This window comes from Astyanax mexicanus, chromosome 22, assembly GCF_023375975.1.
Source record: "Astyanax mexicanus isolate ESR-SI-001 chromosome 22, AstMex3_surface, whole genome shotgun sequence".
In the NCBI taxonomy this organism is placed as follows: Eukaryota; Metazoa; Chordata; class Actinopteri; order Characiformes; family Acestrorhamphidae; genus Astyanax; species Astyanax mexicanus.
In genome coordinates, this window is record NC_064429.1 from 9,770,632 (window position 1) to 9,794,392 (window position 23,761).

Genomic DNA, 23,761 nt, shown 5'->3' on the forward strand with positions numbered 1-23,761 from the left:
TGATTCAATAGTTGGTACCACTTTAAAATAAGGCTACCTTTATAAAGCCTTTATAAAGGTAGCCTTATTTTAAAGTGGTACCAACTATTGAATAAAATATTTAATTTAACGTCAGTTGAAAAGGCAACAGTGATCTGTTGTTTGCCTAGTCATTTAATTCGACTAAGTCATTTAATTTACAGTTAATAGTTAAACATATTTACAAATATATTACTGTGAGAGGATTATTGCTGATTGATGAAAAACACAAAACAAGATGATTATCTGGAAAGATCTGAGGTTTGACAGTATAAATAAGTGTAGAATCCCTATTTTGCTCAGTTATATCTCACTGTTGCCATTTCTATTCATGCATTGTCATATGTTTATTAACTTCTTATTATTAGGTTTTAAAGTATTTCCAACGTAATTAATAACCAGTAATAAACGCCTTCATAAACCATTTAGAAACCTTCATAAAGGTAGTCTTATTTTAAAGTGGTACCCAATAGTTTATAAATATACATATATTTACATAAAAATCTAAACATTTTGACAGAAATATAAACAAATGTATTTATTTATTTATATATTATTATTTATTAACTGAAAGAATAAAACTAAATAAAATAAAGAACAAATATAAACCTGTGAAACAGGCTCTACAGGGGACATTTCCCACTGAATTCTACAGTAAGAGCTGCACTGCTGAAGCGTGGGCGAAGAATCACTCAATTCAATGATACAATGATCTGATTGGCTAACAGCACTGTAGCAGAGAACGGCTACCTGCCCCAGACCCCAAAACAGTCTAAAGAACAAAATGTTTTCAGAGATGCAGCCTTAGGGTGCTTTCACACCTGCCTTGTTTGGTCCGGACTTTCAGACTTGGTCCGAACCCAAGTAGCAGGTGTGAAAGGGGCTGCGAACCACGGTCCGGACCAAAGGACCAGATTTTGGTCCGACCAAGAGAGGGGGTCTCGGTCCGGATCTTCTGAACCATGGTCCGGTTCTCCTGCAGTGTGAAAGCACCTTCCTGGATGGTTCGAACGTTCTGACCAATTACAGGATGCTGAGGTTTAAATAACCTTAAAAGCAGGAAAAATGAGCCGTGGAGGAGGAGACGAAATGTTTAATTGAACTTTGGTGCGATGAACATGTGAAAAGTGACTGAAGTTGCTGCTGCTATAAAAACCACAATAGCAGCACTACTATGGAGACGAAATGAATCAGTTCATTCATTTTATCCTTATCCTGGAAAGGCTTCCCGCCGAATGAACCACCTGCTGAATTATCAACACGCCAACGTCAGACGCATGTCCTTCTAAAACCAATCAATGTCAGGTTAAGGAAAACGCGTTGATTTGTAAGTGATGATGAAGGATGGAGGAGTATCACACAAAAGTATTTGGTGCGCTCCCTAAACTGCAGTGTGAAAACAAAAATAAGTGGACCAAATATATACAATGTAGCAACACATGAACCTTGGTTCGGACCACTTTCAGGTGTGAAATCACCCTTAGTTCTAAAGATAATGCCCTGGTGAGAGCCTAGGCTGCCTGCCCCGGTGCTGCTCTCCCGGTCGCCACGCTCACGGCCCTCAAATGTTTATAAGACATGGGGCGCCAAAACCTTTGCCCACAAGATGATATAGCTTCTCCATGCACACACAATAACGGATGGCATACGTATTATATCCAGACTAGAGGCTCCAAAGGGTTAGAGCCTCCTTTCACTTACAGTTTTCCCCAGTAAACATATTATAAATCCTTTCACTCTAATATATCATAATAACATTCACACAGATAAAGACTCAGTAAAATTCCAACTATTCACTTATTGCTGCTGTTTTTTTCCTAGCAACTTCTAACTCAGCAGAATGCTTATTTCCTATTGGCCTGAGCTGTTGGTCCTAAATTGTGATTGATTGGATTTCACTGTCTAGTGTTCATTGTAAGAGAACTCTCAGGTAGAATTGTAGGTTTTGTTGTTTTGTGCAGATTAAATAGTTTTTTAGTTTATTAGTGTAACAGTTTGCAGTGAGAGATGATTAAAACCCTGATCTTCCTCACCTTTACTTTCCAGCTCACTTCAGCAGGTCAGAGATTTATTTCTATATTTATTTATATGTCAGTTTTCTGCTACATTAATAAGAGTAACATAAAGATAGACATTTAGCAAATAATGTTTAAAATAATTTATGTATTAATTTGAATTCCACATTTTGTATGTTGTGGAAACAAAAATATGCCAGTGTTACTCTTTAAGTTAAAACCTAGTTAAATTAAAAGGTTTATATTATAAAGAAAATAACAGCAAAGCTAAACCTAACCACTGATTTATTTAAGAAAAGGTGGAAACCATTTATAACATACCCGGAACTGACAATATAGCCTGTTAAATTGTGTTTATTTATATGTAAATACGTGTTTATGCGTGTGCAGACAGGTGAATACGTGTACATGTATGTATATGTACATAGGTATGTATATATGTAACTATATAGATAATGTTAATATGTGTTTTTTTAATCCCTCCAAACTGTAGAGAAAAGGGTTTGTTCATTCTGTTGTACTGAAATGCTATTCATAGTTGAAGACCCAATATTGTGGCTTTGGAATTTAAACTGAATATTTTTTAGTCAAGCAATAAAAAATACTATTGTTCAATAAAACATTTAATTAAATAAGGAAATTGGACTAACAGAGAATTAATGAATAATAAAGCCACCATTCTATCCCAGAAAAGAAAATGCAGGATTTTATTTGTTTTAAGATTGAAACATGTACATATTGTAATTTTTGAGCAATGTTATCCATGTAGACATATGTTAAGACATAGCAATAGAAAGGAAAATAAGAAAGAAAAGAAAGGGAAAAAGAGCCAGAGAAAACAACATCATTTACGTAAATATGTTCAATTTAGTGCATATATTTCAAAAAGAGAATAATAGTTTTTTATACATTCTTTAGCTACTTTTTAAAAAATACACTATATTAAAGTTAATTTAGTTTGATTTAACTAAGCACAGGCTAAACTCAATGTTGATAATATCCGTGATAAATTTGCATAAATCTTTCCAGGAAATGATTAAATGGTTAAAAGGACTTAAAAAGTCCTGGTTGCCTGAAAGTCCCATGATGTGAGGAGTCAGGTGATGTGAGGTATGTAAAGTATGTAGGAAAGGGCAAGAATTTCCCCTTTTTATAGACAATCAATTATTGTTTGTTTTTGTTTACTACCAAAATCACAGACTTATAAAATAGCAAGATTAAAGAATAAAACAGATTAAAGAACAAATCTAAACCTGTGAAACAGGCTCTACAGGGGACGTTTCCCACAGAATATGATACACTGAGAGCTGCATTTTTGAAGCGTAAAGAGTAAAGAATCACTTTTGTTTTCATAAAAAGTTTTTTTAAATAAATCCTTAAGTGACTTTATTACCTCTTTTATCTCCTCCAGTATTTTTACGGTAAGATTGCACCAAAAAAAAAACAGGTTTTAGGTCTGGAAAGGAGGATGAAAAAGTAGAAACATTGATGTTTTTTGGACGCAGTCCCACTGCCTTAATGCACCTAGGCATGCTGGGACTGCTTCTGCAAACATTAGTGAAAGAACGGGTCTCTCTCAGGAGCTCAGTGAACTGAGGTACCGTGATAGGATGCAGCACCTGTGCAAGAAGTCCAGTTGTGAAATTTCACTACTCACTACTAAATATTCCACAGACAAATGTCAGTGATATTATAACACAGTGGAAGTGACTGGAAACGACAGCGACTCTGTGCTCTGTCAGTGTAAAATAACAAAGCGGGGTCAGTGGATGCTGAGGAGCATAGTGCACAGAGTTCACCAACTTTCTGCAGAGTCACTACACCAATCACTACACACCTCCAAACTTCATGTAGCTTCAGAGTTCATTACTACACACCTCCAAACTTCATGTAGCTTCAGAGTTCATTACTACACACCTCCAAACTTCATGTAGCTTCAGAGGTCATTACTACACACCTCCAAACTTCATGTAGCTTCAGAGTTCATTACTACACACCTCCAAACTTCATGTAGCTTCAGAGTTCATTACTACACACCTCCAAACTTCATGTAGCTTCAGAGTTCATCACTACACACCTCCAAACTTCATGTAGCTTCAGACTTCATCACTACACACCTCCAAACTTCATGCAGCTTCAGAGTTCATCACTACACACCTCCAAACTTCATGCAGCTTCAGAGTTCATCACTACACACCTCCAAACTTCATGTAGCTTCAGAGTTAATCACTACACACCTCCAAACTTCATGTAGCTTCAGAGTTCATAACTACACACTTCCAAACTTCATGTAGCTTCAGAATTCATCACTACACACCTCCAAACTTCATGTAGCTTCAGAGTTAATCACTACACACCTCCAAACTTCATGTAGCTTCAGAGTTAATCACTACACACCTCCAAACTTCATGTAGCTTCAGAGTTAATCACTACACACCTCCAAACTTCATGTAGCTTCAGAGTTCATCACTACACACCTCCAAACTTCATGTAGCTTCAGAGTTCATCACTACACACCTCCAAACTTCATGTAGCTTCAGAGTTCATCACTACACACCTCCAAACTTCATGTAGCTTAAGACTTCATCACTACACACCTCCAAACTTCATGTAGCTTCAGAGTTCATCACTACACACCTCCAAACTTCATGCAGCTTCAGAGTTCATCACTACACACCTCCAAACTTCATGTAGCTTCAGAGTTCATCACTACACACCTCCAAACTTCATGTAGCTTCAGAGTTCATCACTACACACCCCCAAACTTCATGTAGCTTCAGAGTTCATCACTACACACCTCCAAACTTCATGTAGCTTCAGAGTTCATCACTACACACCTCCAAACTTCATGTAGCTTCAGAGTTCATCACTACACACCCCCAAACTTCATGTAGCTTCAGAGTTCATCACTACACACCCCCAAACTTCATGTAGCTTCAGATTAGATCATCACTACACACCTCCAAACTTCATGTAGCTTAAGAGTTCATCACTACACAGCTTCAAACTTTAGATCAAGAACAGTGTAGAGCGTAGAGAGAATAATGTAATAGAGAGTTTACATGACCGAGCAGCTCCATACAAACCTCACATCACCAAACACAGCAATGCAGGTGAGCCGATACTTTTGGCAACATAATGTAACACCCCATCTCTTAAAAAAAAATCTGTCTGATAGCCTTTTTAAAATTCGCACAATCCCAAAGTCTTAGTGTACACATAATATTTTAATAATATTTTATTTGTATTAAGTCAGTTGTCTTTTTAGAAACAGCCATTCATGATTGCAGTTAATTGAGAAATATATGCTTTTGTTTTTATCGTTGCAGCCACCCACTCTCTGGAGTTCTTCTTCACCACTGTCACACCAGGAATCAGTATCCCAGAGTTCACTGCTGTCGGTCAGGTGGATGAAGAGCAGGCTGCACATTATGACAGTAACAACAGGACAGTGGTCGTAACGGCAGAGTGGTTAAAAAAGAGTCATAATGAAGAGCACATGAAGATTTTGCTGAATGATCTTTTAAGTCAAGAGGCACTCTCCAATTCCATAATGGATGCTGCATTAAAGGTGTTCAATCATAATAAAACGGGTGAGCACAAACCCTCTAATTTTTATTCAGGGAATTAAGGTCTGTGTCTATATAATGGATTTTCATCGTGTGTATGAGCTCAGAAGTAAAAAATCAAGGAATGGGTGAAGCAAAATAATTGTGAGATAATAACCATAACTTGGTACAAAACAGTATCCACTAAAGGCTGAGCCACTGAAGAGTAAAGCTGGGCAGATGATCTTCAATTTGAAATAAATGCGTGAGAAAAGGATTGAAATGTTTAGAAAGATTGGAAGACATTTGCATATTTATTGATATGGGCTCTGAAGGCATCTATCCATCCATCTATCTTTCAAACCATTCAAAGAATGTGAAGGAGTTTCAGTGTGTAAAAAGTAAGAGCACAAGTCTAAGCTGAACCCCAGTATCTCCGATCCTTCCGACGCACTGCATCAAGAAAGGTCCCTCATCAACAGTTGATAGGACCATATGAACAAGAGATTACTGTAGCCTACATGAAATGCAATTTTACTTCCATAAATTATAAACCTGTGAAAGGTGACCATATGGGAAGCTTAAAGACCTAGGTCCCATCTGTGTCACTAAAATATGCACAAGAAACTGTCATTACACTGTTTATGCATGTTTCTGATTGTATCAGAAAATATTTTAGTTTTTGTTATGTTTAATTTGCATTTAATCTGCATACAAGTGTAATTTAGATTAGACATAAAAAATAGTTGTATGAACAGCATAATTGTTTTTAGTGTTATTTCAAAATATTAACGTGCTACGTCTACAATTAAATTTAGTCACTTCTACAGCACATTTTTATTGGAATAAATGATTGTTTATGTTCGACTACGCCACCCAGAAAAATCTGAACAGCATTAATAACCAGCAGGTTATAAATGTAGGTAAATGTAAATAACTTGTCGCAATAAAACGTCTTTTTTCTCCTAATATTACGTCTTTAATCTCGTAATATTAAAGCTTATTCTCGTAATATTAGATCTTTAACAGTCTGTTCAGTTGCTGTTCATGTGCACTCCATGCAAGCTCATGGAACCCTAGGAGCACATGATTGGTTAAGCTTACGGGGCCTTAGGAGCCTATGTGGCCCACTTAGCTGATTGCTGGACTGCACCATTTTGAACAACAACACAAGCCTTATGTTCACCATGTCCAGAAGCTCCACCCACTTCTCTACTACAATACAGAGTTACTATATTCACTTCTACCACTTTACTACACCTTTACTACTGTACACAACACAAGCCTTATGTTCACCATGTCCAGAAGAAACTCCGCCCACTTCTCTACTACAATACAGAGTTACTATATTCACTAATACCACTTACAACTTTACTACTGTACACAACACAAGCCTTATGATCACCATGACCAGAAGAAGCTCCGCCCACTTCTCTACTATAGTACAGAGTCACTATATTCACTAATACCACTTACAACTTTACTACTGTACACAACACAAGCCTTATGTTCACCATGTCCAGAAGAAGCTCCGCCCACTTCTCTACTACAATACAGAGTCACTATATTCACTAATACCACTTACAACTTTACTACTGTACACAACACAAGCCTTATGATCACCATGACCAGAAGAAGCTCCGCCCACTTCTCTACTACAATACAGAGTCACTATATTCACTAATACCACTTACAACTTTACTACTGTACACAACACAAGCCTTATGATCACCATGTCCAGAAGAAGCTCCGCCCACTTCTCTACTACAATACAGAGTTACTATATTCACTAATACCACTTACAACTTTACTACTGTACACAACACAAGCCTTATGTTCACCATGATTACAAGCTCCGCCCACGTCTCTACTACAATACAGAGTTACTATATTCACTAATACCACTTTACTACAACTTTACTACTGTACACAACACAAGCCTTATGTTCACCATGACCAGAAGCTCCACCCACTTCTCTACTACAATACAGAGTTACTATATTCACTAATACCACTTTACTACACCTTTACTACTGTACATAACACAAGCCTTATGTTCACCATGTCCAGAAGAAGCTCCGCCCACTTCTCTACTACAATACAGAATTTCTATATTCACTAATACCACTTACAACTTTACTACTGTACACAACACAAGCCTTATGTTTACCATGTCCAGAAGAAGCTCCGCCCACTTCTCTACTACAATACAGAGTTACTATATTCACTACTACCACTTTACTACTGTACACAACACAAGCCTTATGTTCACCATGATTACAAGCTCCGCCCACGTCTCTACTACAATACAGAGTTACTATATTCACTAATACCACTTTACTACAACTTTACTACTGTACACAACACAAGCCTTATGTTCACCATGACCAGAAGAAGCTCCGCCCACTTCTCTACTACAATACAGAATTTCTATATTCACTAATACCACTTACAACTTTACTACTGTACACAACACAAGCCTTATGTTTACCATGTCCAGAAGAAGCTCCGCCCACTTCTCTACTACAATACAGAGTTACTATATTCACTACTACCACTTTACTACTGTACACAACACAAGCCTTATGTTCACCATGATTACAAGCTCCGCCCACGTCTCTACTACAATACAGAGTTACTATATTCACTAATACCACTTTACTACAACTTTACTACTGTACACAACACAAGCCTTATGTTCACCATGACCAGAAGAAGCTCCGCCCACTTCTCTACTACAATACAGAGTTACTATATTCACTAATACCACTTTACTACAACTTTACTACTGTACACAACACAAGCCTAATTAAATAATACTCTAATTAAATTAAATAATACTCAAACTATGTAAGGGGTTATTTGGTGTGACATGATGACCCCATTTTCTGTGATATTTTGGGGGAAATGCTCAGAAAGCATACAATTGCCATTTGTGTTTATGTGTGTGTGCAGGGCTTCATACAGTCCAGAGAACGATGAATTGTGAGCTGGATGATAATGATGGGTCTCAGAGAGGATATGATCAGTTCGGTTATGATGGAGAAGACGTTCTCAGGCTGGATCTAAATAGTGGAACCTGGATTGCAACTTTTCCTCAAGATCTTGCTTATGCAGACCCGGCTACAGCGCAGGCCGTGAAACAGTTTTTACAATATGATTGTATTGCTTGGTTACAGGTGTGTGTGGAATATGGTAAATCCGTTCTGGAAAGGAAAGGTAAAGTGTTTGTCATACCGTTACTTTATAACTAACTGCTGCACTGTAAAAAATGTGCTGAGAAATTTACATTAAAGTAACTGGCAGTAATTGACAAGTAACTTACTGTGAAATAAAATAACAGTAACTAACTGGCAGTAGCTAAACTGTAATTTACTCTGAACCAAAAGCAAATCACAGTAACTTACTGGCAGAAACTTAACAGTAAGATAATGTAAAAACAACAATCACTATTAAAAAAATAAATAAACTGGCAGCAGCTGAATAGTAAATTAGTCTGCAAAAATGTTTCATGAAAACTGTAATTTTGTGTATAGTTGTATTGATCAGACTTTACAAAAAATAATGAGTTATATTAGTGTTTTTACAACAGAATGACACTTTAATAATATTAAATCACTCCTAAACATAAACATTTCTTTAATGCCATGTACTGCATGACATTATTTATTGTTTAACAAAATCTGCAGAGACACAGCAAACAATACTCTTTAACTATTTATTTTCCTCAGTATGTGAAGAACAACAGGTTAATCTAATTATTTTGCCAGTTAAACTCTGAAGTCCCCTGTGAAAGAAATGTCATATCTGATGTTTTCTGCTTTACAGTTCTTCCAGTTTTCTGGCTTTTCTTGAACTTTTCACTGCACTTGCTGGAGTCAGGATTCATTCTGACGAATAACCGAACAGAAATGAAAGTTAAAGTTAATATACAGAATCACCAAACTGGTTTGTTAAGCACATCATGTTAATAAGAGGCTCTCAGGGCAAGTCAATATTTTTATAAAGTTAGTCAAGAGACAGAATTGTGCTATGTGATACTTACATGGAATGGTCGCTTCAGACAGTGCTACTCCACTTTCAAACTTCTTCTTCTTCTTCTTTAAGTTGTAGGTCGGTTGAATCCAAAATAAATCCAAATGACTACTGCTCCCTTTTGATTGCCCGTTAGTGGATTATTACAGTGTATTACTGGGATTACAGTAGTTGGATTATTACTGTGATTTAGCAATTTTCAAATGAATTACTATGGTTTTGGCTGCCTTCAGAGTAAAATACTGTAAACATATTTAAAGTAGTTAATTGTGCAGGAACACAGTATACTACTGTGAATTTCACAGCATTTTTTTACAGTGTGCTGCATCTCAGTCTCACATATATACATATAATCAATTCCCCTCATCACTTCAAATAGTGCTGTCAAGCGAGTAAACAATGTATATAAATAATTACATGTCCTGTGATTAATTAATCTAAACTGCATAATTCAGTTGAATTGATCTAACGAGCAAATGAATGACATAATTACTGCTCTATATTTAAAAGCTTCATTAGTCAGTAACAGATGATGTAAATAGTATTTATCTCTTACAACACTAGACCAGTTTATTATTTTCTGTTCTTTATTGTTTTAATAGAAATCTTTTCATTAATATGATTTGGGAACGTTTATTATGAAGCCAAAATGGCAGATTAGCCATAATGGTTAACGGCTAGTAACTATCTGGCATTGTTAACTGTTTTCCAAACTTAATTAATGAAGGAGATTAATCAGCTTGCTTGGTCTCGTGGTTAGGATGTTCACATATTTTATTGTATCTGTCCTTTTATTTTAAAAATATGCAAAAAATTTAATTAAACATAAAATATAAAGTAATAACATATTTTTTGTTTTCACTTTTTTACTGCAATGAAATTGTGCATCAAAAACATGAACACAACAGCTGGTGATGTTCAGGCTCTCAGAAGGTAATAAAAACAGGTATGATGTGACTCTCTCTCTATCCCTTTTCTCTCCAGATCGTCCTGAGGTGTATCTGTTCCAGAAAAACTCTTCTTCTCCAGTGGTGTGTCACGCTACAGGGTTCTTCCCCAAAGGAGTGATGATCACCTGGCAGAAGAACGGAGAGGAACTGAATGAGGACGTGGAGCTCAGAGAGACGCTGCCCAACCAGGATGGAACCTTCCAGAAGAGAAGCATTCTGACCCTCTCACCTGAGGAGCTGAAGAACAACCAGTACACCTGTGTTATTCAGCACAGCAGCCTGAGGAAGGAGCTGGTTCTGCTGGTGTCTGATCATAAAGTCCTGTCAGGTAGAAGAAATCTGTCTAAAAGTAAAACTTTAAAAAGCTTAACTGATGTGTCAGATAAAAAGGGACAGTAATGTAAGTGTCTGGTGTTGCAGGTAATGGAGTGTCAGTGGGTTTGATAGTTGGTGTAATGGTTGGTGCTCTCCTGCTCGTCATCATAATCTGTGCTGCAGTTTTCATCTGGAAGAGGAAGTCATCTGGTGAGTAAAGTCATTTAGCTTTCATGGTCAACACCAATCACCTAAACTCATATTATTATTATTGTTGGTGAGGACCACTAAAGGACTGTATGTGTGGGTTCTGATGATGGGATGTGTGTTGTATGGGGGTGTCGGTTAGAACACCATGAAGCAGTTGTCTCCTTTTCGTTTCTTTATTAAACTTCACACTTCAATTACATGTGCAAGAGTTGTGTGTGATCTGTAAAATACAGAATAAGGCTAATCAAAATACTGAATTAAACTACCAAATATACACTTACTGGAATAATAAACCTTCTTGACATTATTTAAACATAGCTGGATTAGCAAGACTTGCACTTTTCCTATACAATAAGCCTACAATGCTAACTTTCATCTTAGCATGCTAATTGCGATTAGCATGCTAATCTAACAATAGTTGCACATCAACACTACGACATACAAACTCCGAAAACTACCTTCTAACATAACTATCTCGACACTTAACAACACTTACTTGGTTGGAATACGCACACAACTCCTCACATGCTATCATCTTGAGGCTGTGATCCAGCCAACCTGAAGTGGTAATTTCCCACATAGGAATGGATGAATGAATGAATGAATTAATTAATAAATAGCACAGGTTTGTGTACACTTTTTTGTGCAGATGATACAAATACAGTAATAACACTTAGATAAATACACAAGTTTCCACAGCATCAAATTAGCATCAACCTGGGACACCATGGGACATCACAATGCTAAACATAATCTTTATGTTACCTGACAGGAACATCATAGGATGGTTCAACATTGTAACTAGCCTGAATGTAAAAATGTGTCGCTCTACAAAGTTGAACAGTAGACCTAGAAAATTCCACTGTGTGAAGATCAGTGATCAATAATGAACACAATCAGAGGAGATATTGATCATCCTTCACTCTCTCTTTCAGGAGTCACACCTGTTTCTGTCAACTTTAGAGCATGTAAGTCCGTCTTGTTTATATTGTGTCTCTTTTGTTTATCAGATGTATCAATGTTAAGCTATACGAACACAGCACTAACATATCGGAGTGTTATGAATACAACACTAACAGAACAGAGTGTTACTAATACAACACTAACATATCGGAGTGTTACGAATACAACACTAACAGATCGGAGTGTTACGAACACAACACTAACAGATCGGAGTGTTACGAACACAACACTAACAGATCGGAGTGTTACGAACACAACACTAACAGATCTGAGTGTTACGAATACAACACTTACAGATCAGAGTGTTACGAACACAACACTAACAGATCGGAGTGTTACGAATACAACACTTACAGATCAGAGTGTTACAAACACAACACTAACAGATCGGAGTGTTACGAACACAACACTAACAGATCTGAGTGTTACGAATACAACACTTACAGATCAGAGTGTTACAAACACACCACTAACAGATCGGAGTGTTACTGTGACGCCCACAAAGTGATGGTCACATTTGTAATTATTTTTTTGTTATTGTTATCATTTTTTGTTTATTTTATTCTGCTACCTTATGAACTTCTGCTGTGAAAGCTCAAATCAGATGTTGTTGTTGCCTGAGATGTCCAGTAGGGTGCACTGTGGCATTTGATATCTACTGCAGCTAGCAGCTCTGCTTCTCAGACTTGAGAAGCTGCTGAACAGAGAAGCCACGTTTCCTCGTGTCTCATCCTTTTCACCCTGTTTACAGGTGAGAAATGTGGTAAAAGTACACAAAATCTACACTCAGTCGGTCTGTAGACTGTATAAACACATATTTTTACATATGAGTTAAGTTTGAGCACAGTAGAAGTTCATAAATCTGTTAGACCTTTGTCTAGAAAATGGTGTTGGAGATCAGAAAATGGTGGCTGTGTTAGTGTTCGTGTTTTAAAGCAGTACTCCTTGGCATTTCATTTTCATTATTTTTTATGGTTCTTTGGTTGTATAAATTGAAACTGCAGCAAAATTAGCCTGTTTTGATTATATTTTTTTATCTAATAACAGTTAAAAGGCAGTATGTTAGTCTTACTTACCTCAGTTTGTATTACTAGTGTGTTTTTGTCCTCTAGATATTTTCCTAAGCATGTTAGCCTGTTGGCATCTGAACATCTCTCTACTCGTGTGACTTTATAAATATATTTTTACAGACACAACATATATATATTTCTGTAAAGCTCTTAACACATAAAAAGGGTATCTGCTGATGTATGTGTTAACTTTATGCTCTAAAAGTGTTTAAATGTTGCACTGTATCACTAAGTAAGCTACAGCTACACATGTCCAGAAGGAATGTCCTATTAAGCCTTTAGTACGAAGGAATATGTTCAGTTGGGCTATAAAGTATTATTAGCCTTTAGTATACATAAAATTCATGTAGTTTAAGAGATGTATCTATATATGCATATATTTTGTGTTACATGTATATTTTATATATGAGTGTCTATATATAACTGTATATGTACGGCTATATTTTATATTCTTTTCTTTTATGTTCAATTTATATTATTGATTACAGTAATTAATATTAAAAGCATGAGACAGAGACTATAAAAGTAAGAAACTGCTGTTGTTTAATAAAAAGAGACTTGAGAAGCTGCTGAACAGAGAAGCCACGTTTCCTCGTGTCTCATGCTTTTCACCCTGTTTACAGGTATTTAATTTGCTTACACTGACCCTGGGCTCGGGGAGTGTAACAGATTCTTGGGGGCTCGTCCTGGATTGGCGCCCCCTGGTGGTGGGAAGCTGATCCAGTGATTTCTGACATCCGGGACCAAAGAGAGTTGCGGCTGCGTCGAGCGTACGGTGGAAGACTGCTTGGGAACTGGGCATCAGACAAGCTAGATGGAGAAGAAAGGTACCAAGACAGACGATGAAAGGAAGAGTCTGGTGTGGGAAATCAGAAAAGGCCTGTTCACGCTGTCGGCGGAAGAACTTTTCCAGATTGCTAAAACCATCGGCCCTGTACCCGAGAGAGACTCCTCAGAGCTTCGCGATACGGACCTCGAAGGCTGTTTTGATTATGTAAGCTGTTTTATGTATAGCAAATCTTTACTTGACTCAGAAGACATGGGTATGAGTTCATTGCTAATGTTGAGGGATGTGGTTAATGAAATCATTGAAACCCGTGGTGCTGCAGCTCAGTTAGTTCACACACAAGCAGGCACAGACTCACATGACACTCATATGCTAGCCTCCCCAGCTAACCCAGGCCTGGGAGACACCACACACCTGTCTGACACCATGACACCTCCTTGTTTACCCAATGTAGCTACCCATAACATGGATGACCCCTCTCACCCAGATTTACAGAGAATGCTAACGAGTTACGAACAGCTAGGTAGAATGCTCCAACAATACACAACTATGTCTACACCACCATCAACATTATCGGGAAGTGTACACACTGTTACACCCTCTGGTAAAACCCCACACACTTCTCAATCTGAAAAGCCTACACACACAAGTGATACATTGGTCTCCCTAAGAGATCTCTCATACCTTCATCGCAGGGAGTTTAAAGTACAGGGGGGTCAAATTGGTGACCATAGCTCAGACATCACTTACAATAATATACACAAGCAGATCGAAGAGGGCATCAGAGAGAACTTTAGTGAGGCAGAGATAGTCAGGAGTGTGTTGAGAATAGTAAAACCTGGGCATTTCAAGGATTTGCTCATGAACAAAGAGGATATGACTATCAACGAGCTGAAGATATTCCTACAATCGCATTTAGGGGAGAAAAGCAGCACTGAACTACTGCAAGATCTAATGTGTGCAAAACAGAGTGAGTCAGAGACACCACAGCAATTCCTCTACAGAGTAATGGGGCTAAAACAAAAAGTCCTCTTTGCATCAAAACAAGCTAATGCAGACATAAAGTATAGTCCAGAAACAGTCCAGGGGGTCTTTTTACACACCATATATCAGGGACTGGGCCATAAATACAATGATGTCCGCCGAGAATTGAAGCCACTTCTATCAGATAGCATGGCGACAGATGAGGCAATCTTGAGACAAGTAACAAAGATAACCAGTGACGAAACCGAAAGGCAGCGCAGATTAGGCATGATGCATCGAGCAAAACCGACAGTCGCTCACAGTGCTCAGCTTGAAATGGACAGTCCTAAAACCTGCAACCTCAGCCACGATACTCATGAAAGTAAAAGTAAGAAAGACCCTTTGAAACAGCTTAGTGACAAGATTGATGCTCTTACCAGTGTTGTTGACTCCATGCGGCAGGCAGGCCTGGGTAAACCAATACACACCTGTAAGTGCCAGATGAATAACCCACCTTTAGCTAAGAGGGAGAAAACATATGGATGTACAAAATGTGTGGAAGGAGGCTTACCCCGTTGCAGTCACTGCTTTATCTGTGGTGAGGGAGGACACAGAGCCATTGGCTGCCTCAAGAAAATGGAGCATCCGGGAAACCAGGGCCGGTCATTGGCGAGGGACCACCAGTGATCGGGTCAAATGAGTCCCACTTTAATGACATCCCGGTGCTGCAGTCTATCAGGGAGGTCCAGAGCCATGTGCACATGTGTCCACAAAAGACAATATCTGGAAAGTGTAAACTAAATGTGACTCACCTTTCATCTACACCTGAGTTGCCAGTCAATAAAAGTGAGCCTGTCGTAAAGCTCATTGGGAAGAAAGTGATTATACATTGCAACCTAAATGGGTTAGCAGTAACAGCTTTACTGGACACGGGGGCCCAAGTAAGCATCATTGACCAGAGTTGGAAAGACCAATACCTACCTAATCATGACACAAGACCCCTCACTGAACTCCTTGACGGTGATGAAAAGCTTGAAGTATATGCAGTTAATGGTGACCTTATACCATTTACAGGCTGGGTGGCTATTAATGTCAATCTTCCTGGTACAGAAGACCCTAGTTTGTCTATTAACGTCCCTTTCTTAGTGAGTAACTTACCGCTTAAAAGGCCACTGCTAGGGTTTAATGTTATAGAGGAATTAATTCGGGGTCAGCCAGAGCGTGTGATGCCAACACTTGTCAATCTGCTTAGCGGAGCTGTCTCAATCCCAAGTAGTGAGGCCAAGACACTAGTCAACTTTGTACAGACAAGAAAACCTATCATCTTAACTGGACGTCTTCGCGTCAGTAAACAGAATTTTGTTGTCCCTGCTGGACAGGTAGCATGGGTGAAATGTAGAATTCCATACAACATGAACCCAGCCAACTCCTTAATGCTGTTTGAGCCTGATGAGAACAATGCACTGCTGGACATGCTGGATGTAGGTGAGGGTCTGTTGGAGGTAAAAAATGTGAAGAACCAATATGTTGCGGTGCCAGTTGGGAACCATACAAACCATGATGTAACATTACCACAGAGGTCCCTCATTGGTTCAATTCAGCCAATTGACAAAGTCATTCAGACTGGCTCAGCAAAAGATCAAGAACCCAACATGAGTATTCAAAGAATTACAACAGCATCCACTGACAAGGTTCCTCCACCACAGCTATGGCATCCACCAGTCGATGTTAGTCATCTGGAGCAGAGGCAGCAGGATGTTGTTAAACAGATGTTATTTGAGGAGTCAGCTGCCTTTGCAAGGGACTGCAATGACGTGGGATGCATTCCAAGCCTACAAATGTCCATACAGCTTAAGGACAATTTCCCAGTGCAGAGGACATATTCATCAGTGCCAAAGCCATTGTTTAAAGAAGTGAAGGAATACATCCAGGATCTTTTAGCAAAGGGATGAATAGTTAAATCCAAGTCCCCATACTCTGCTCCCATTGTCTGTGTTCGAAAAAAAGATGGGGCGCTTCGTCTTTGTGTCGACTATCGACTTCTCAATCAGAAGACAATACCAGACAGACATCCTTTGCCGCGCATTGGAGATATCATCAACACACTGGGTGGATATTCATGGTTCAGTATTTTGGACCAAGGAAAGGCATATCATCAAGGCTTTATTGCTGAGGGTTCCAGACACTACACTGCCTTCATCACGCCCTGGGGACTCTATGAATGGGTACGGGTCCCGTTTGGGTTATCTAATGCCCCAGCTGCATTCCAGCGAAGCATGGAGGAAATGTTGGATACCCTCAGAGATGAGTGTTGCGTCCCGTACCTTGATGATATACTTTGCTATGCCAAGTCCTTCGAAGAGCATGTTGAGGGGGTCAGAAAAGTACTCAGAGCACTCCAAGTCCATGGAGTAAAGCTAAGACCCGAAAAATGTGACCTTTTCAAGCAGGAAGTAAGATATGTGGGCCGCTTGGTGTCCAGTGAGAATAGACCCAAAGGATTTGGAGGCTGTGCTATGCCTAAAGGAGAAAACACCACAGACTGTTGGCGAGGTCAGGAAACTTTTGGGGTTCCTGAGCTATTATCGATCCTTCATACAGGATTTCTCACGGATAGCCAGACCAATATACCAACTGCTCCAGATGAAGAAAGGAGCGTCACAAGTCCAGCTGGCTACACGGAAAAACAAGGGCCCACAACTGCCATCAAAGACCCCTATAGAGTGGACTGGTGAGCACAAGATGGTGCTAGAACAACTAATTGACATGCTGGTAACACCCCCAGTTGTGGCCTATCCCGACTTCACCTTACCATTTACCCTGCACACAGATGCATCAGAAGAGGGTCTTGGTGCCGCCCTGTATCAGCGTCAGGGTGGGAAATTACGAGTGATAGGGTATGGGTCTAGAACATTGACGCAGGCAGAGAGGAACTACCACCTACACAGTGGCAAGCTTGAGTTCTTGGCGCTAAAATGGGCAATTTGCGAAAAGTTTAGGGATTATTTATTCTATGCACCACACTTCACAGTGTATACGGATAACAATCCCCTAACTTATGTCATGAGTACTGCCAAACTCAACGCTGTTGGCCATCGGTGGGTAGGAGAATTGGCAGACTTTTGTTTCGATGTGAAGTATCGACCTGGGAGGGCAAACATCGATGCTGATACATTGTCACGCATGCCCTTCAACATTGACAAGTACATCCAGGAGTGCACAGAGGGGCTACCTCAGGATGTGGTGCAAGCAGCATGGAAGGGGAGTAAAGTGGCTGAACAAAAGGATGTGGCATGGATTGCTGCCCTACACATTTCTGCTGAAAACCACAATGCTCAGATCTGCAAAATTCTACCACCCATTAGTCATGACGAGTTAGTGAAAGCACAGAGAGAGGATGAATCCATTGGAGAGGTGATAACACTTAAAGAGAAACAGGCAACCCTCACAAGCAACCTGAGACAGAGAGTGAGTGGGACATCAAGAAAGCTTTTGAATGAATGGAGCAGACTACACTTGGAGAATGGACTCCTTTACAGAAAAACTAGTCAGCGAAAGCAACTGGTTCTGCCTACAAAGTACCGACCCATTGCATTAAAACAACTTCACAATGACATGGCCCACGTTGGTACAGAGCGTGTCCTTCACTTGGCAAGAGATTTTATTGGCCATACATGAAGAGAGAAATTGAGGCTTACATCACACGCAAGTGTCCATGTATCGCTCAGAAGAAACCAACCACACACATTCGTGCTCCACTGGGCAGCATCTCCTCCAGTTCACCCCTTGAGCTTGTATGTATAGATTTCTTACATCTAGAGAAAAGCCGAGGAGGATATGAGTACATCTTGGTGCTTGTTGACCACTTCACTAGATTTTCACAGGCGTATGCCACAAAGAACAAGTCTGGGCGGACAGCAGCACAGTGTATCTTTAATGATTTCATTCCTCGTTTTGGTTACCCCTTCAAGTTACATCATGACCAAGGCAGGGAGTTTGAGAATGAGCTCTTTAAGGACCTTCGACGGCTGTCAGGGGTAGGCCACTCCAGAACATCACCCTATCACCCCCAAAATAATCCGGTCGAGAGATTTAATAGAACATTACTGCAGATGTTGCGTACACTAGGAGACAAAGAGAAAGAGAATTGGAAGGAACACCTGCCACAAGTGATTCACGCGTACAATTGTACCCAGCATGAAGCCACTGGGTACTCTCCTTACTTCTTGCTGTATGGCCGTCACCCCCGTTTGCCTGTGGACATTCTGTTTGGGTTACTTGAAGAAGAAGATGGAGTCACACAAAAAGGCTATGCAGAACAGTGGTCTCAAAGAATGGTAGAAGCGTACAAGATAGCAAAAGAAAACAGTCGGCAGTCCAGTGCTCGCGGCAAGTCATATTATGACCGAAAGGTAAAGGGTGTAGTCCTGCAGCCTGGAGACAGAGTTCTTGTGAGGAATCTCAGTGAGCGCGGAGGTCCCGGCAAATTAAGATCTTACTGGGAAAGAGTCATCTATGTGGTGAAAAAGCAAGTAGGAGACAATCCAGTGTATGTGGTTGCTCCTGAAATGGGTAGCCCTCACAAAACAAGAACGCTGCACCGCAATCTACTGTTACTTGTTAATGACCTTCCTGTACTTACACCGCCAGTATCAGCCAAGCAACCAGTGAAGACGCAGTCCAAAACAACACATCCGCTGGCAAGTAGAGATCCAGGAAATCACAATTCTGCCAGTGACTCAACTGAGTCTGAGGATGAGCGAAGTCCGGGAGGCTATTGGTTGAGGATACCTGTTCGTGAGAAAACAAGAGAAAGAGATACCTACCATGAAATACCTACCTTGAAAGAAAGACATACCTACCATGAAATACCTACCTTGAGAGAAAGAGATACCTACCATGAAATACCTACCTTGAGAGAAAGACATACCTACCATGAAATACCTACCTTGAGAGAAAGAGATACCTACCATGAAATACCTACCTTGAGAGAAAGACATACCTACCAGAGAGATCCAGCCCAGGAGGAAGAGGGTTCCATCCATGCAGGACCTATACGTGAGGAACAGAACCAAAATGAGCAAATTAGTCAAAGTGAAGATGAACCAACTCAGTCACCTGATTATGAGCCATTACCTGATCTAGTTGAACCTGAGAGGATGAGTGAATGTGGAACTGAACATGAACTATCGCCAACACCTGAAAATAGACATTCCACTAGGGAGAGAAAGCCAAAGCACATTTTCACATATGAAACATTAGGCCAACCCTCCACTCAGCCTTACCCAAGAATTAACACAATTGCAGCTTACACTGGGCCTCATTTACTCACATGCAATCCAGTAAAGCCCTTCATACCACCATTCATACCTGCGACTCCCCCAACACACTCTTATGTACCATTTACATATGTTTCTTATCCCTATACCACTTATGTCAATTGAAGCACAGTGTTAGATGTTAGAAGTAAAAAAAAAAGGGGTTTTGTCAAAATAGTTATCTCTGCCAAGGATCATTTTCTTTTGTCAGGGAGAGTGTGACGCCCACAAAGTGATGGTCACATTTGTAATTATTTTTTTGTTATTGTTATCATTTTTTGTTTATTTTATTCTGCTACCTTATGAACTTCTGCTGTGAAAGCTCAAATCAGATGTTGTTGTTGCCTGAGATGTCCAGTAGGGTGCACTGTGGCGTTTGATATCTACTGCAGCTAGCAGCTCTGCTTCTCAGACTTGAGAAGCTGCTGAACAGAGAAGCCACGTTTCCTCGTGTCTCATCCTTTTCACCCTGTTTACAGGTGAGAAATGTGGTAAAAGTACACAAAATCTACACTCAGTCGGTCTGTAGACTGTATAAACACATATTTTTACATATGAGGTAAGTTTGAGCACAGTAGAAGTTCATAAATCTGTTAGACCTTTGTCTAGAAAATGGTGTTGGAGATCAGAAAATGGTGGCTGTGTTAGTGTTCGTGTTTTAAAGCAGTACTCCTTGGCATTTCATTTTCATTATTTTTTATGGTTCTTTGGTTGTATAAATTGAAACTGCAGCAAAATTAGCCTGTTTTGATTATGTTTTTTTATCTAATAACAGTTAAAAGGCAGTATGTTAGTCTTACTTACCTCAGTTTGTATTACTAGTGTGTTTTTGTCCTCTAGATATTTTCCTAAGCATGTTAGCCTGTTGGCATCTGAACATCTCTCTACTCGTGTGACTTTATAAATATATTTTTACAGACACAACATATATATATTTCTGTAAAGCTCTTAACACATAAAAAGGGTATCTGCTGATGTATGTGTTAACTTTATGCTCTAAAAGTGTTTAAATGTTGCACTGTATCACTAAGTAAGCTACAGCTACACATGTCCAGAAGGAATGTCCTATTAAGCCTTTAGTACGAAGGAATATGTTCAGTTGGGCTATAAAGTATTATTAGCCTTTAGTATACATAAAATTCATGTAGTTTAAGAGATGTATCTATATATGCATATATTTTGTGTTACATGTATATTTTATATATGAGTGTCTATATATAACTGTATATGTACGGCTATATTTTATATTCTTTTCTTTTATGTTCAATTTATATTATTGATACCAGTAATTAATATTAAAAGCATGAGACAGAGACTATAAAAGTAAGAAACTGCTGTTGTTTAATAAAAAGAGACTTGAGAAGCTGCTGAACAGAGAAGCCACGTTTCCTCGTGTCTCATCCTTTTCACCCTGTTTACAGGTATTTAATTTGCTTACACTGACCCTGGGCTCGGGGAGTGTAACATTACGAATACAACACTAACAGATCGGAGTGTCACAAACACAACACTAACAGATCGGAGTGTTACGAATGCAACACTAACAGATCGGAGTGTTACAAACACAACACTAACAGATCGGAGTGTTACGAACGCAACACTAACAGATCGGAGTGTTACGAACACAACACTAACAGATCGGAGTGTTACGAATGCAACACTAACAGATCGGAGTGTTACGAATACAACACTAACAGATCAGAGTGTTACGAATACAACACTAACAGATCGGATTGTTACGAATACAACACTAACAGATCGGAGTGTTACGAATACAACACTTACAGATCAGAGTGTTACGAACACTAACAGATCGGAGTGTTACGAATACAACACTAACAGATCGGAGTGTCACAAACACAACACTAACATATTTAAATTATTGATACCAGTAATTAACATTAAAAGCACGAGACAGAGACTATAAAAGTAAGAAACTGCTGTTGTTTAATAAAAAGAGACTTGAGAAGCTGCTGAACAGAGAAGCCACGTTTCCTCGTGTCTCATCCTTTTCACCCTGTTTACAGGTATTTAATTTGCTTACACAGACCCTGGGCTCGGGGAGTGTAACATTACGAATACAACACTAACAGATCGGAGTGTTACGAACACAACACTAACAGATCGGAGTGTTACGAATGCAACACTAACAGATCGGAGTGTTACGAACACAACACTAACAGATCGGAGTGTTACGAATGCAACACTAACAGATCGGAGTGTTACGAATACAACACTAACAGATCAGAGTGTTACGAATACAACACTAACAGATCGGAGTGTTACGAATACAACACTAACAGATCAGAGTGTTACAAACACAACACTAACAGATCGGAGAGTTACGAATACAACACTTACAGATCAGAGTGTTACAAACACAACACTAACAGATCGGAGTGTTACGAACACAACACTAACAGATCGGAGTGTTACGAATACAACACTTACAGATCAGAGTGTTACGAACACTAACAGATCGGAGTGTTACGAATACAACACTAACAGATCGGAGTGTTACAAACACTACACTAACAGATCGGAGTGTTACGAATACAACACTGACAGATCAGAGTGTTACAAACACAACACTAACAGATCGGAGTGTTACGAATACAACACTTACAGATCAGAGTGTTACAAACACAACACTAACATATCGGAGTGTTACGAACACAACACTTACAGATCAGAGTGTTACAAACACAACACTAACAGATCGGAGTGTTACGAATACAACACTAACAGATCGGAGTGTTACAAACACTACACTAACAGATCGGAGTGTTACGAATACAACACTTACAGATCAGAGTGTTACAAACACAACACTAACAGATCGGAGTGTTACGAATACAACACTTACAGATCAGAGTGTTACAAACACAACACTAACAGATCGGAGTGTCACAAACACAACACTAACAGATTGGAGTGTTACAAACACTACACTAACAGATCAGAGTGTCACGAACACAACACTAACAGATCGGAGTGTTACGAATACAACACTTACAGATCAGAGTGTTACAAACACAACACTAACAGATCGGAGTGTTACGAACACAACACTAACAGATCTGAGTGTTACGAATACAACACATACAGATCAGAGTGTTACGAACACAACACTAACAGATCGGAGTGTTACGAATACAACACTTACAGATCAGAGTGTTACAAACACAACACTAACAGATCGGAGTGTTACGAACACAACACTAACAGATCGGAGTGTTACGAATACAACACTTACAGATCAGAGTGTTACGAACACTAACAGATCGGAGTGTTACGAATACAACACTAACAGATTGGAGTGTCACAAACACAACACTAACAGATCGGAGTGTTACAAACACTACACTAACAGATCAGAGTGTCACGAACACAACACTAACAGATCGGAGTGTTACGAATACAACACTTACAGATCGGAGTGTTACAAACACAACACTAACAGATCGGAGTGTTACGAACACAACACTAACAGATCGGAGTGTTACGAACACAACACTAACAGATCGGAGTGTTACGAATACAACACTTACAGATCAGAGTGCTACGAA

The 23,761-nt window shown here is 39.3% G+C and overlaps 1 protein-coding gene across 1 annotated transcript in view; it reads left to right on the top strand.

The window, feature by feature from the left end:
• The first annotated feature begins 1,943 nt into the window (after positions 1–1,943).
• The window catches only part of LOC111190560 (patr class I histocompatibility antigen, B-1 alpha chain-like), a 116,762-nt gene continuing 94,944 nt past the window's right edge, over positions 1,944–23,761 (top strand). The window contains exons 1-4 of the mRNA XM_049470263.1: positions 1,944–2,077; positions 5,363–5,626; positions 8,537–8,800; positions 10,601–10,894. Of these exons, the coding sequence (XP_049326220.1) occupies positions 2,026–2,077; positions 5,363–5,626; positions 8,537–8,800; positions 10,601–10,894 (874 nt within the window). The 5' untranslated portion in view covers positions 1,944–2,025. The remainder of the gene's footprint in view (positions 2,078–5,362; positions 5,627–8,536; positions 8,801–10,600; positions 10,895–23,761) is intronic.